This window comes from Monodon monoceros, unplaced genomic scaffold (genome assembly GCF_005190385.1).
Source record: "Monodon monoceros isolate NGI ecotype Baffin Bay Population unplaced genomic scaffold, NGI_Narwhal_1 Super_Scaffold_12, whole genome shotgun sequence".
In the NCBI taxonomy this organism is placed as follows: Eukaryota; Metazoa; Chordata; class Mammalia; order Artiodactyla; family Monodontidae; genus Monodon; species Monodon monoceros.
The window spans coordinates 49,674,130-49,687,465 of NW_021703768.1; the positions used below are offsets into that span (position 1 = coordinate 49,674,130).

General features: G+C 34.8%; 1 protein-coding gene across 1 annotated transcript in view; it reads left to right on the top strand.

Annotated features, from left to right (window-relative positions):
* IPO11 (importin 11) overlaps window positions 1-13,336 on the top strand; it is a 215,564-nt gene that overhangs the window by 75,783 nt on the left and 126,445 nt on the right. Inside the window, exons 16-19 of the mRNA XM_029217487.1 lie at window positions 92-218; window positions 8,108-8,141; window positions 8,353-8,393; window positions 9,694-9,810. Coding sequence (XP_029073320.1) covers window positions 92-218; window positions 8,108-8,141; window positions 8,353-8,393; window positions 9,694-9,810 — 319 coding nt within the window. The remainder of the gene's footprint in view (window positions 1-91; window positions 219-8,107; window positions 8,142-8,352; window positions 8,394-9,693; window positions 9,811-13,336) is intronic.

A 13,336-nucleotide genomic window follows, 5' to 3' on the forward strand; every position in this document is an offset into this window, starting at 1 on the left:
CTACACTTTAGATTTAAACGATGAAATATACTAAGTGAAGTAGGCTTCTTAAAATATGTAACCTTTTAATTTCATGATTTTCCCTATCTAGGTATAAGCCATTGCGACGCAGGGTGATTTGGCTCATTGGTCAGTGGATTTCCGTGAAATTCAAGTCTGACTTAAGACCCATGTTATATGAGGCAATTTGTAACTTGCTTCAGGATCAAGACTTAGTGGTATGTTGCTTAAAGGTTTTAAAAGAGTTATTTTTATAAGTTTAACATATGTTAAAGTTCAAATTCAGAAGTGGTTTATATCTTTCTTTAGAATGTTGGTGGCCTTTCAGTGCTGTAGTTATTCCTTGGTGAGTAGTTTGATTTGAGGGAAAAAAGTCCTTTGATTATTTTTTGCCCTTCTCATCACTAGTAAATTAAAAAAAATTTAACCAAACTCTACTAATCTAAAATTATAATTTTTTAATAAGAATAAAAGAAGGCAGTTTTTAAAAAATCCTTTTATAGCTTTACATGTCCTTTTTCTTATTCAGGATAGAATTTGTCATTTTTACATTTAAGATAACACCATAGTCTGTTTCACCCTTACTATTGATTTTTTCTTTGTCTCTCAGTTTTGGGGTTTTTTTTGTTTGCCTTTGGAATTGTTTATTTTAGGACTTTATGTATAGTGTTCACATAATATTCTTGATTTTGTGTTACTGAAAACTTGATAATGACATCTTTGTTGCTTCTTTTGTTCCCCTTCAAGGCAAGTAGGTTTGCTGCTTTATTGTATGTCATTTACTCAGAGGGTTTTTTTTTTAAAAAATATTTATTTATTTATTTGGTTGCACCAGGTCTTAGTTGCGTCAGGCAGGCTCCTTAGTTGTGGCATTGGAACTCTTAGTTATGGTATGAATGTGGAATCTAGTTCCCTGACCAGGGATCGAACCCAGGCCCCCTGCATTGGGAGCGTGGAGTCTTATCCACTGTGCCACCAGGGAAGTTCCCAAAGAGGTTTTTTTTTTTTTTTTTTTTTTTGCGGTATGCAGGCCTCTCACTGTTGTGGCCTCTCCTGTTGCGGAGCACAGGCTTCGGACACGCAGGCTCAGCAGCCATGGCTCACAGGCCCAGCCGCTCCGGAGCATGTGGGATCTTCCCATACTGGGGCACGAACCCGTGTCCCCTGCATCAGCAGGCGGACTCTCAACCACTGCGCCACCAGGGAAGCCCGCCAAAGAGGTTTTTTAAAAGAAGTTCAACATAGTGTGGAATAGTATCCTCCCCCCACCCCACCCCCACTGTTGGTACTTTATTTTATGCCTGAGTAAATATATTCATGACTTACTGTACATTTTCTTTGTCTTGTGCTTAGGTTTGACTCCAGCATAGTCTTTAAAAAGTGAATCTGGTTGATTTTTTTTCTGAGCTTCAAATTATTTTTAGATAAAATTAAGTGATTCCACCACCCCCCCCCGCCCAAATTATGCTAAGATCTTGTTTAATCATTTCTCAATATACCACCTTTTAAAAAAATTTCGAACCTACCCAATTATCCTGTTTTTCAGCAAAGGCTTGGGTCATACTTTTCTTGTTTTCACATGTGTGCCATGATAATATAAACTACTTTTAATGTTCAACAAAGGAAAACATAATTAGAGAAATTACGAAATTAAGAAAACATTATAATTGCAGAAGCAGTGATACATTCTAAAAGCAAATAGAACTGATTTTTGGATTTTCTACTTAAATGTTACCTACTTTGTGTAAATAATTGAGAATTTACTCTAAATATCATTCTGTAATTATTAAATAGTTTAAGCATCCCATGCTTAAACAAGAGAATCCAGTTTTATTTTACCATGTTTAAATTCTTAGAAGTTTGTTAATATAATAAAACTTAGCTGTTTCTAAGAATACTATTTGCTGGAATTAATTTACTTTTGTAACAGCTTTAGAATAAAGCATTTGTAAGATTTAAGTTTTGTTTTCCTAGTTGGAAATATTTGCTGTTCTATCAGTGGTATCAGAGAGAAGACATTAAATGCTTTATGAAAGTGTTACAGAAGATTTAAATTTCAGGTCAGTTTTCTGTGGGAAAGAGAAATTTCTTGGATCTTATATTCTATTTTTAATGAGTCTATTAGGAGAGAAGTGAAGAGAAAATGAGTCATTTAGGTCAGCACTTTAAAAGCAGAACATTAAATCTATCACGTCAATAAACATTATTGGGGGAAAAGGGTTTCATGGCCAGTTAAGTTTGGAAAACACTGGACTAAATATTCAAATAATCCTCTTTACTGTAGGACCCATAAGAATCTTTAAAATGTACATCTGTGTAGGGACTATCCAAGATGACAAAAACATTAATATCCAAGGAATATACTTTGAGGAAATGCTGCTGTAGATACAGATTTGCCCTTTTCCTGTATGTCTTCCAGTGGCTGCATCTCATTTTTACACTTTTACAGTTCTGTCCTGCCAGAATTATTTTCTTATAACTTCTTAAGAAGACAGTGTTTTGTAAGACACTAAGTTCATGGTGCATACATTGTGTTCCCCCCCCCCTTTTTTAAGTACATTTAAGATCAATAGTATATAAGATATACTATTCTAATTTCAATCTGTGAGAAACGCTGGCTAATGAAATGTGGGAAGATACCTTATACATACAGACATACACAACAATGTACAGACATTCAGACATACATGTACAAACATACATGAGTGCATTTGTATGTATATACACATACACACACACACAAAGTATATAGATTCTGATGAATCTAAATCTTCTTTGGCTTTCAGAGTCTATGTTCTCTTGCTTGATTGCTGCTGTTATGGAGTTGGGATACATTTAACTAGTTGTCTACGTGGCTTCCTAGTCTTATAGCCATGTTATTACAAGGCTTGCTGTGGCAGAATAGAAATAGTGCAGCAACTGGAGAAAGCAACTTCTCTAGTTGGTATAGGACTCTATAAATTTTTTTTTTTTTTTTTTTTTGAGCAGAGGAAGGTTTATTGCAGGGCCAAACAAGGAGAATGGGTGACTTGTGCTCAAAAACCCCTAACTCAGGACTCTATAAAATTTTATAATGTCAGAAGCTACTGGGTAGAGTAAATATCTCTGATAGTTGCGTGATAGTGTTGTTTGATCTGGATGAATATAATGCAAATTGAGTGAAAATTTTTTGATTTATTTGAAATAGTGTTATAACTTTTCATCAGTATTTAGCAATTAAAACTTGATCTAGGCATAATGGGCAAGCATTTATAATATTGCAGTATTTGGAAACTTTTTTGGTAATGTTGGGAATTTTGATTCGGTTTAAGATAATGCTACTTTGAAAATTTTAACTTCTAAGCTTCTTTTTTTAATTAATTACTTAATTTATTTTTGGCTGTGTTGGGTCTTTGTTGCTTCCTGCAGGCTTTTTCTAGTTGTGGCGAACGGGGGCTACTCTTCGCTGTGATGCACAGACTTCTCATTGTGGTGGCTTCTCTTATTGCAGAGCATGGGCTCTAGGCGCTCGGTCTTCAGTAGTTGTGGCATGCGGGCTCAGTAGTTGTGGTGCACGGGCTCTAGAGTGCAGGCTCAGTAGCTGTGGCGCGCAGGCTCAGTAGCTGTGGCGTACAGGCTTAGTTGCTCCGCAGCATGTGGGATCTTCTCGGACCAGGGATTGAACCCATGTCCCCTGCATTGGCAGGCGGATTCTTAACCACTGCGCCACCAGGGAAGTCCCGAGCAGAGGTCTTAATTTCAGTATAATCGGATTTATTGATATCCTCTTTTTCATTTTGTTCTTTTTGTTTCTTGTTTAATAAATCCGTTTTCTTCACACGTGGTTCTTTATTCCATCTGGGATTTATTTTTCGACATGATATCAAGTAAGGTTCCATTTTTATTAATTTTTTATAAGAACAACAGTGGTACAATGCTTTATTGAAAAATCCATTAAAAAATATCTTCTGCATGCTTTCTTCCATCCCTCTTAGAACATGTTACTTAGTAGATGCAGTGCTTATGGCAAGTTTCAGATTTGAGAATGTTGTTACCACAGTGTAAACAGAATGACTAAATTTTAGGTGAAAGGAACTTTCTTTTCCTGGGAACCCCAGAGGATTCTCTAACCAGAATATTTGATTTACATATTTGGTTTCTTTAGTGGTAAGGTTTCTGATCCAGTAATAACCTTTCAATTTCGGAAATTATAAGTAATTAAAATTTTTTTTTGTTTTACTTATGTTATTTATGCAACCTTCAATAAAACAAGCAGGAAGCTACTTAAAAATTAGCATCAGTGTACTCTTTCAGCCTTGTAAGAGGCAGTGTATAATGTAGACTGTGGTACAGCCAGAAGGTTTATAGTTTGGGGGTGGGGTGTGTGGGGGTTATTGTCTGTCAAGCAGAGGAAAGGCCATCTTCATGGGCAGGTTGACTACCAGCATAGAAATAGGGAGTTTTTCAGGTGGAAAGCCAGTTGATGGAGTTTAAGAAGGGACTTTGAGTGGCATGTACATGACTGTAGCAAACCCTGAATTCACTGTGGGAGGTGCAGCTGGGATCTGGGCAGAGGTATTTTCAACAAGGTACATTGAAATTCTTCTGTCTTTCCACTCTTCTGCCTTATATGGGTCTCCCAGTTCTGTCACACTTTCTTACAGTTTCAGGTTTTCCCACTTGACCATCCTTTGTGTCTCAAAAAAACTGTTACAGGTTTTAAACTCTGTGTTAGTCTGTGTTTTCACAAAATGAATTCTAAATTCACTTATATTCAGCAAATACGTTGGGTAAGATGTTGTGGAAAAAACCCGAACGAACTTTTGGGCCAACCCAGTAATTTCCGAAGGAAATATCAAAAATATGTGTTTGAGGACTTCCCTGGTGGTGCAGTGGTTGAGAGTCTGCCTGCCGATGCAGGGGACACGGGTTCGTGTCCCGGTCCGGGAAGATCCCATGTGCTGCGGAGCGGCTGGGCCCGTGAGCGTCCGGAGCCTGTGCTCCGCAACGGGAGAGGCCACAACAGTGAGAGGCTCGTGTACCGCAAAAAAAAAAAAAAAAAAATGTGTTTGAGACATCAAGGTATTAGGGCACTCTAAAACCAGGAAGAAAGGAAACTTTAATCTAGTAACTTTCTTATAGTCCATTTTGGTTTTGTAATGATGTGTCTGGTATCCATATTATATGAAAATGAGCTTTAGAATGTTTTTCTTAAAAGGAGATGAAAATATGGAAGGTGCTTTTTATCCTTATAAGAAAGTTATTTACATGTGTATTTCAGAAGAAAATATGTAATTCAGTGATCTTGACTGCATAATAGAGTAAAAATAGTACCATAATAGTACCAAGTAATAAAAGAGCCAATGAGTAGGATAATATTATTCATATTAGTATCTCTTTCCATGCCTAGCATGGAATCAGAAAATTAGAAAATGTTTATTGACAGAGTTAAGAGATAAGGATAAAACATTATAAAATTATTATTCTGTTTCTTTTCAGCAGAGAAGTATAATCTATTTCATAATTATTCTCTCATGTTTGCCTTACTTATATTTTCCTGGTGGCCTTAAGTCCCTGAGACGTTGCCATTTATTTCAGGTCCCAGCTCCATGCTCACTGCTCTAGTGTGTGGAATTCCCTTCACTGCTATGGGCAGGCTGTAGTGGTCAAGCATTAGGCTGCTCCAAGTCTAGAACTCAAATCAACCACCCTGACAGTTATGCCAAGGCTCATTCTCATGCTGGACACCGAAGTTTCTGGTTACTCTTGCCTTTATGTAGCAGTATTCTTTGGAAGTAGTGTTGACCTGTGATTTCTTCTTGTTCATTTCTCTGTTGCTGTCATGCTTCTCTGGGATTCTTCCAATGATTCTGATGGCTTGATGGCACTTGTTTGCCCCAGTATGGAATTAGTTTGTTATCTTCTTAGAAGTTTTCTGATGTTTCAGCTGAAGGTGTAGGGTAGACTCAGGCTGAGTTACAGTCTAGATCTGGTTCTGGATACTTCAGGTTTCATTCTCCTTCAAAAAGCTAGGTTTATTCTATGAAAAGTTATGTTTGGAGTCTGGTTAAGGGAAGATTTTTTTTGTTTTGTTTCGTATTCTTGCATTTATTTATCAAGTATATATTGAATCATGTCTTGGAAGTTGTGTTAGATGATCTTCTGCCAATCTTCTGTCACAGTTCCCAACTATTCATTCTGTAAATTCAGGTCCTTATTTTTTTTCCCCGTTACTTGTGAATTGCTGCAAAGTTCATTGTCTCTATGCAGTAAGTACTTCCTGTTTCTTTTATAGCTCAGGAATAGCTAATTTTGTTCTTATTTGTGTTTGTCATATTTTAAATGCTCCTCTCTTTTCTTAAACTGTGTGCTTTTTGTTTTCCCTTATGATCTGGCTTCCTAGTCTTGCAGTTAAGCTAGAGTGCATCATGATTAATTTCATCTTTTTCTCTGCATGCAGTACTGCACTGACTTCTTTCCTTTGTTAGGAGGGAAAACACAGCTAGTTTTCATTCAGATGTCTCTTCCCTATACTTATTTATGTAAATGTCATCGTTATGGGTTAAATGCATCTCTGGTCCTTTTGTGGAGGAAGATCAAGAGAGATTTAAGGGTTAGTGTGCTGACAGTTTGATTTCCTTTTGGGGGGCACTTTCAAGTCCTGGTGTTTGTAAATTAAATTATTGCCACAGTGCCAGTTATATGCCTTACACTGTACTAAATGCTGACAATTTGAAGATGACTAGAAATAGTTCATGTCCTCAGGAGGATTATCCTGTTCTTAAGCTCTTCACATTAGCCATTTTTATTGATAATTATTTAATATCTGGGTGTTTTTTTCCCCCTGCTAGATTGTAAGCTTTTTGAAGACAAGGACTAGGTGTGTCTTATTCAGCTTTTTTTCCCACAGCACCCAACACAATGCCTGGGAGTTATAGTTCCTTGTTGAATATTTTTAATTGCATGAGTATGTCATCTTTTCATTAGGTCATTTCATAGTAGAACACTTGGCATAGTGCTTTGCGTGTATTGGATAATCAGCACATTTGTTAAATCATTTAAAAATCTAGAAATATTCATATTACCTTTAGAAACAGTGAATAAAAAGAAAAGACAGGTGAGAAAACATCTGCACTCCAGGCTCTTAGAATCTGTGGATTTGGAACTAGAGTACTTAACATTTGATGAATATGCCTAATCAGCACCTCAAGACCTCAGAAGCTCCTATAAGATGATCAAAACTGTTTCTTTGTGAAAAATGGCTGCAAAGGAAAAACGAGTTGCTGTTACAGGTGTGGGAAGCATAGCAGCAATCTAAGAAAGTAATGGCTCTTAGCCAGGAAATAAAAGTTTTAGATACATTATTTTACAGAGCAGTGTATAGCATTTAATCATGGCTTGAGTTCACGTTACTTGGTGTGGAAACTGAGTGTGGTAGCCCATGCCCATTTAGCTGGTCAAGTCACAGGTAAAACTCGAAAAGAAATAGGAAGATTATGCTGTCATGATATGATTTTCCCAGGTAACATGCTGATACACAAAGAAAGTGTGATTTGGCAATGTCAAGAGCTTGTACAAACCTTTCTGTATTTGTGAACTTTGGGATTTAGAAAATATCAGACTTTATCTTTTGGTTATTTCAGGGACTTCCTGTAATTGAGGTTACAAATAGGAATTTGTGTGCCTTTTCCTCCTCCCTCTTCCTTCTCTTCTCCTCCCTCACTCTTCACTTATACATCCACCGGCTTCTCCAAGCCCACCCTGCTTTCCTGCTTCTCTTCTCTGCTTCTCAACCTTCCCTTTCCCTCTGACACCATCTTCACACTCTTTTCTCTCAGTGCCACACTCTCCACAGTGTTATGGCAAATTAGTTTTCTTCCTGGAAGCACTCACTGGATTAAAGACACCTTTAAGCAAATTATGAGAAACTGAGAAGGGTGGGAATTGACACTATTTTACTTTTTCTTTTTAGTCCTTGCTAAATAAGGAGAATGTCCTTTTATTTCTAGATGTTAATGTACTCTGTGACTTTAAGTAGAGAAAGTGATTTGCAATAAATTTTTTGTCATTATTAATGATGTTTAGTAATTCTAGAATGATTCGTAATTCACAGTATACTTTCTTTTAGGTCCGTATTGAAACAGCTACCACTCTGAAGTTAAATATCCTTTAAAAACTTTTAAAACACTTCATTGCAAAGAATTTTAACAACACTTTAAAATTGTTACTTATTTTTAAAATTAATTTATGAGGTAGTTTAAAATGTAATTTTGGATTGGTTTGTTGTATTTGGTTTTTACATATATTTTATCCTGATAAATTTCATATATTCTGAATTTCATATATTCTCAGTATTCCTTAACTGCTCTTCACCTGTTGATGATTTTGAGTTTAGAACAGATCAGTTTCTACCGGTAAGAATATTTATTTCTAGGTTTTATAACAATTTCTGCTTATGTCTTTTAGAATGTTGTGTTATTTTATAGCTGAGATTATATATGTAGTATCAGTTATTTATTAAAGTTGCATTGAAAAGTATATTAGATTTTTTGGAAGTGATTGCTTTTATTGATAACTTTAATTTGAAATAGTTTACTTTCATTCTGCTTGTTTTTTGTTTAGTTATCTTGTCATCTATTTTGGAGTGGACTGCTGAACTTTTTTTCTCACAATTATAAAACATAGTAATTTCATTTCATGTTTGTCTGTTACTTTTCATCCTTAGGTTATCCCCCTCTGTTGTCTGTGTATGTATGTCTATCCTACACTAGATTGCAAATTACTTGAAAAGCAGGATACCAAGTCTTACTCATTTCTTTTTTTCCTTCACTCAACTCTCAGCACCTAGTGTGGTGTTTTCACATAATTGGTACTCAGTGAGCTCTTGTTAAATATGTCAGTAAGGTTGGCGCGTTAGTGTTTGTTTTTCTTGAGAGGACTAAACAAGAAGAAAACTTTATGATAAAATGTCTACTTATATTTCTTATGGGGTCATAGATGGGAAAACTTGTAGAGCAGAAATTTTTCTTTAATAAAAGAATCACTAGGTATTTTTGGATGAAAGAAATATGTTTTACCAATCTATATAAAAATGAACCAGATATGTGAAAGAACAAATGTTTATGTATCTGGCATCCTGTGATTTGTTAACTCCTACTATAATTTTCAAGATGTAGGTACTAAAAGCCAGACATAGGATTTTTGTTTTCTATTTCCTAATCAGAAATATTCTGTTGTTCTTAGAATTACAAGTATTTATCTACAAAAGTTTATATCTCTGCGCAGCATATGTTAAGGGCCACATTAGACAGCTGGTATGTGATTGCAATAATGGCATTCCTTTTGCTTTAATGAGTAGACTTTGCAGAACAATAGGCATATGTGGAAAACCAATGACAAAGCGCTGTTAAAAGTTGGGTTTAGCAGTATAAAATTTACACACAAAACGTTTAGATACAGTTTTTCTCTGAAAACATTACTCAGTGTCTAGATGAATTAAATTCTAAAATGGACACATTTAACAGCAATAAAGAAAAAAATCACTGCCCTAAATATTGGCACCTTGATCATTTTGAAGTTGTATAGGTAATGCTAAGGTTTTGTCTATTTGTCTTGTATTGCTTTGATATTATGATTTAATTTTATTTCTTATTTCTGTATGTAAAAGTTTTTACATTTCTATTCCAAACTTTTATTTTTTCTTTTTACCTACAGTATTTGGAAACCATGTTCACACTACTTTTTCAGTTACTGCAGCAAGTTACAGAATGTGACACAAAGATGCATGTTTTACATGTCCTTTCTTGTGTGATTGAAAGAGTAAACATGCAGGTAATTTTGTTGTAAAGCATGAAAATAGATGTTAGAGGAGTAAGTAGAGTATATCTAGAATTCATTAATATCTTTGCTTTATATATGTTGTTTAAGTGTTAAAACATCATTAAAATGATTCTCATAGGTTGTGATTTCAGTTATGTATCAAAATTGACATTTATGCTTGAGTTTTTATAAAATGACCTAAGAAAATTAAAATTAAAAAATAAAAACTTGGATCAGCAATGTAGAGGTGTTTATTAGAAAGCAAAATTATATATCTCTTAGAAAATTCAGTTTATATTTAATAATACCTCTTAAAATGTAGTGTGTTTGAGTGCATAGTCACAAGTGTCTGTCAGCAAATGCAAATATTCTCAGAAGTCTATTATTTGTACCTTAAAAATTGAGTGTGTTTTGCAGTCTAGTCCATGTTATATCCATGATTGGTTTAATATAAAAATGATATGTAAAGTTCTTAACAGTAGATTATTATTTAACTGTATTCAGCTTCCCTTATCACTCCTAATCTTTGTGAAAATTTGATAATCCAGGAATCACAGTATAATTTTCTGTAATTTCTTATATCCAAGTTTACCAGTGCATATTTTTATTTGAAAAGCGCTGAGTAAATCTGTGAGGTATTAGGGAAAGATAGTACCTCGAGTCCACAGTCCTGAAGTCTGCTCCTGAATTCATTAGTGAATTCTGACACCTTGAACCTATTTATTAATTCTAAAGCAGTTGATGAAAATTGCTATCAGTTATTGAGTAATGACAAGTTTCCAACTTCTGTGCCAGATGATTTGCATTTACTTCTCACTTAATCCTCACAAAAACCTTTGGGTGGGAATTAGAATGTATTATCTCAAAAAATTTGAGGCTTTAAGAAACTTACCAAAGTTCAGACATCTGAGTGGCATTGACAGTATTCAAACTCAGCATTATAGTATGTTAACAGCAGTTGCAGTTTTGAGTGACCGTTGATCATTTTGAGCAGATCTGAGTCCTGGTGTCTCAAAGTAGTAATATCTTACAGTTTTCTTAACACTTGGGATTCTTATTACATTAATTATATTATTTCATTTTGATATTGGTTTATAAACAACATTGAGAGAGTTTGGTCATTGAGACTGTTTTAAACTTATTTCAAGTCCCTGTCTCTGCTCTTTATCTTGAGCAAGGTCTTTAACCTCGTGTCCCCATGTATAAAATGGTAAAGTTAACTCACAAACACAAAAAATGATTTCATGAGTACGAAATTATTACAGATGTTCTGTATGCTTTAGATCACCATACAATTGCAATAAGTTGTTTAAAAATTGATTATATGAGAAAGATTTGGCAAATTTTTATAATTTTATTTAGATATCATCTGACTAATGGGAATTTCTTAAAGAAGATTTTTTTTCTTCTTTTAGAAATGTATTTTCTTACCCCCATCTCTCCAAACCTTTAAACCTTTTTCCCCCATTACTCTTGCTTAGTAAATTTAAAAATGCTTTTGTTTTTATCCATACTCATCTTTCATAACACAAATAGCCTAAGCAGCTCAGGTGTCTATATCATTAGTAAATAGCAATAAGATATAGTTATCCAGTAGTACTTTTTGTTTTCAGAATGCAGGTAGGAAAGGGTTACGAAAAATGTTTTTAGTAGATTCTTTAACATTTTCCCATGTTAACCTTTGAACAACACCATCATTTATATATCCTTCAGCTATCACTTATATATGAATTTGATTTTTGTTTACTAGGTTGCAAACATTTTGAACCATCTTACAACAGTGCTTTCTGACACAGAATAGTTTTTGAAGTTTTAGGGAACTCACCATTTTTATACCATAGCTTGCAATTATTTGAAGATTATATTTCCTCTACTTTTAAAAAGCATAGTTGAAAACCTATAATTAAATTATTCTGGTGCAGGGATCCCATAAATACACAGTCAGGAAAAATGTGTTAATCATCAGGTGTAATGTCAGGTAGATAGTCTTTGGACTTAAGCATTTCTAAAGGAAAAGAACAAAATTAAAAATTAAAGGGCCAGCGTGAAATAGTAAATGTTCGGTTGAAAATGTTACCTAAAATGAGGTTTCATTAGAGACTTACTTTTTAAATTCCCCTGTGAATGGAACCTTTGCTAAAACAGTTTTTAGGCTGTCACATAATTGATTTTCACATGTTTTTCTTTTAATTGTCTCAAAGTATTTTTCTCCCCTTTTTTAAAATTAATTTTTATTGGAGTATGGTTGCTTTACAATGTTGTGTTAGTTTCTTGCTATACAGCAAAGTGAATCCGTCATACGTATACATATATCCCCACTTTTTTAGATTTCCTTCCCATTTAGGTCACCCCAGAGCACTGAGTAGAGTTCCCTGTGCTGTACAGTAGGTTCTCATTAGTTATTGATTTTATACACAGTAGTGTATATATCACGTTTTTCTTAACGTGTTATGAATGAAAGTGTGTATCTCCCTATCTAGAATGAACTAACTCATAAGAGTATAATTATAATGCTCATAGTAGGCACCCCCCCAGCCCCCCATTCTCTTTTCTTTGGAGAAGTGCCAAAAGATGAGTGCTGTTTCGTCTCAATTGTTTAATGCTTGTGGTTCAGTTTCTATTATAGGGTTATTTAGCCCAGTGTCTATAAAACATTCTTAATTCCACGTGTTTTTTAAATATTATGTAAATAACTGATAATTGGTCTACCAAAAAACTCATGTTATAATCATTTTCAGAATGTATATGCATAGTATTTCTTATTTCGCATCATTTCATTGAAAAATTTTAAATGTACAGATAAGTTGCAGTAAATCACTACCCATACATTCTTCACCTAATTTCATCATGACACTTCACCCAGTATATTAGACCTCTCCTTCTTAATCATAACCATGGTTAGATTCAGAGGACTTAGCATTGATGTAGTACTATTTTCTAATATCAAGTCCATATTCAGATTTCCTCAGTTGCCCTAATAATGTATTTTTTAACCACCTTCCTCCTGCCCTAAGGGAATGTGTTTGGCTTTCATGTCATCACTTTGTTTTCTAATCGCCAGCCCTTTTTTTTTTTAACATCTTTATTGGAGTATAATTGCTTTACAATGGTGTGTTAGTTTCTACTGTATAACAAAGTGAATCAGCTATATGTATACATATATCCCCATATCTCCTCCCTCTTGCGTCTCCCTCCCACTCTCCCTATGCCACCCCTCCAGGTGGTCACAAAGCATGGAGCTGATCTCCCTGTGCTATGTGACTGCTTCTCACTAGCTATCTGTTTTACACTTGGTAGTGTATATATATATGTCCATGCCACTCTCTCATGCCACTTCGTCCCAGCTTACCCTTCCCCCTCCCTGTGTCCTAAAGTCCATTCTCTACGTCTGCATCTTTATTCCTGTCTGCCCCTAGGTTCTTCAGAACATTTTTTTTTTTTTTAGATTCCATATATATGTGTTAGCATACAGCATTTGTTCTTCTCTTTCTGACTTACTTCACTCTGTATGACAGACTCTAGGTCCATCCACCACTAC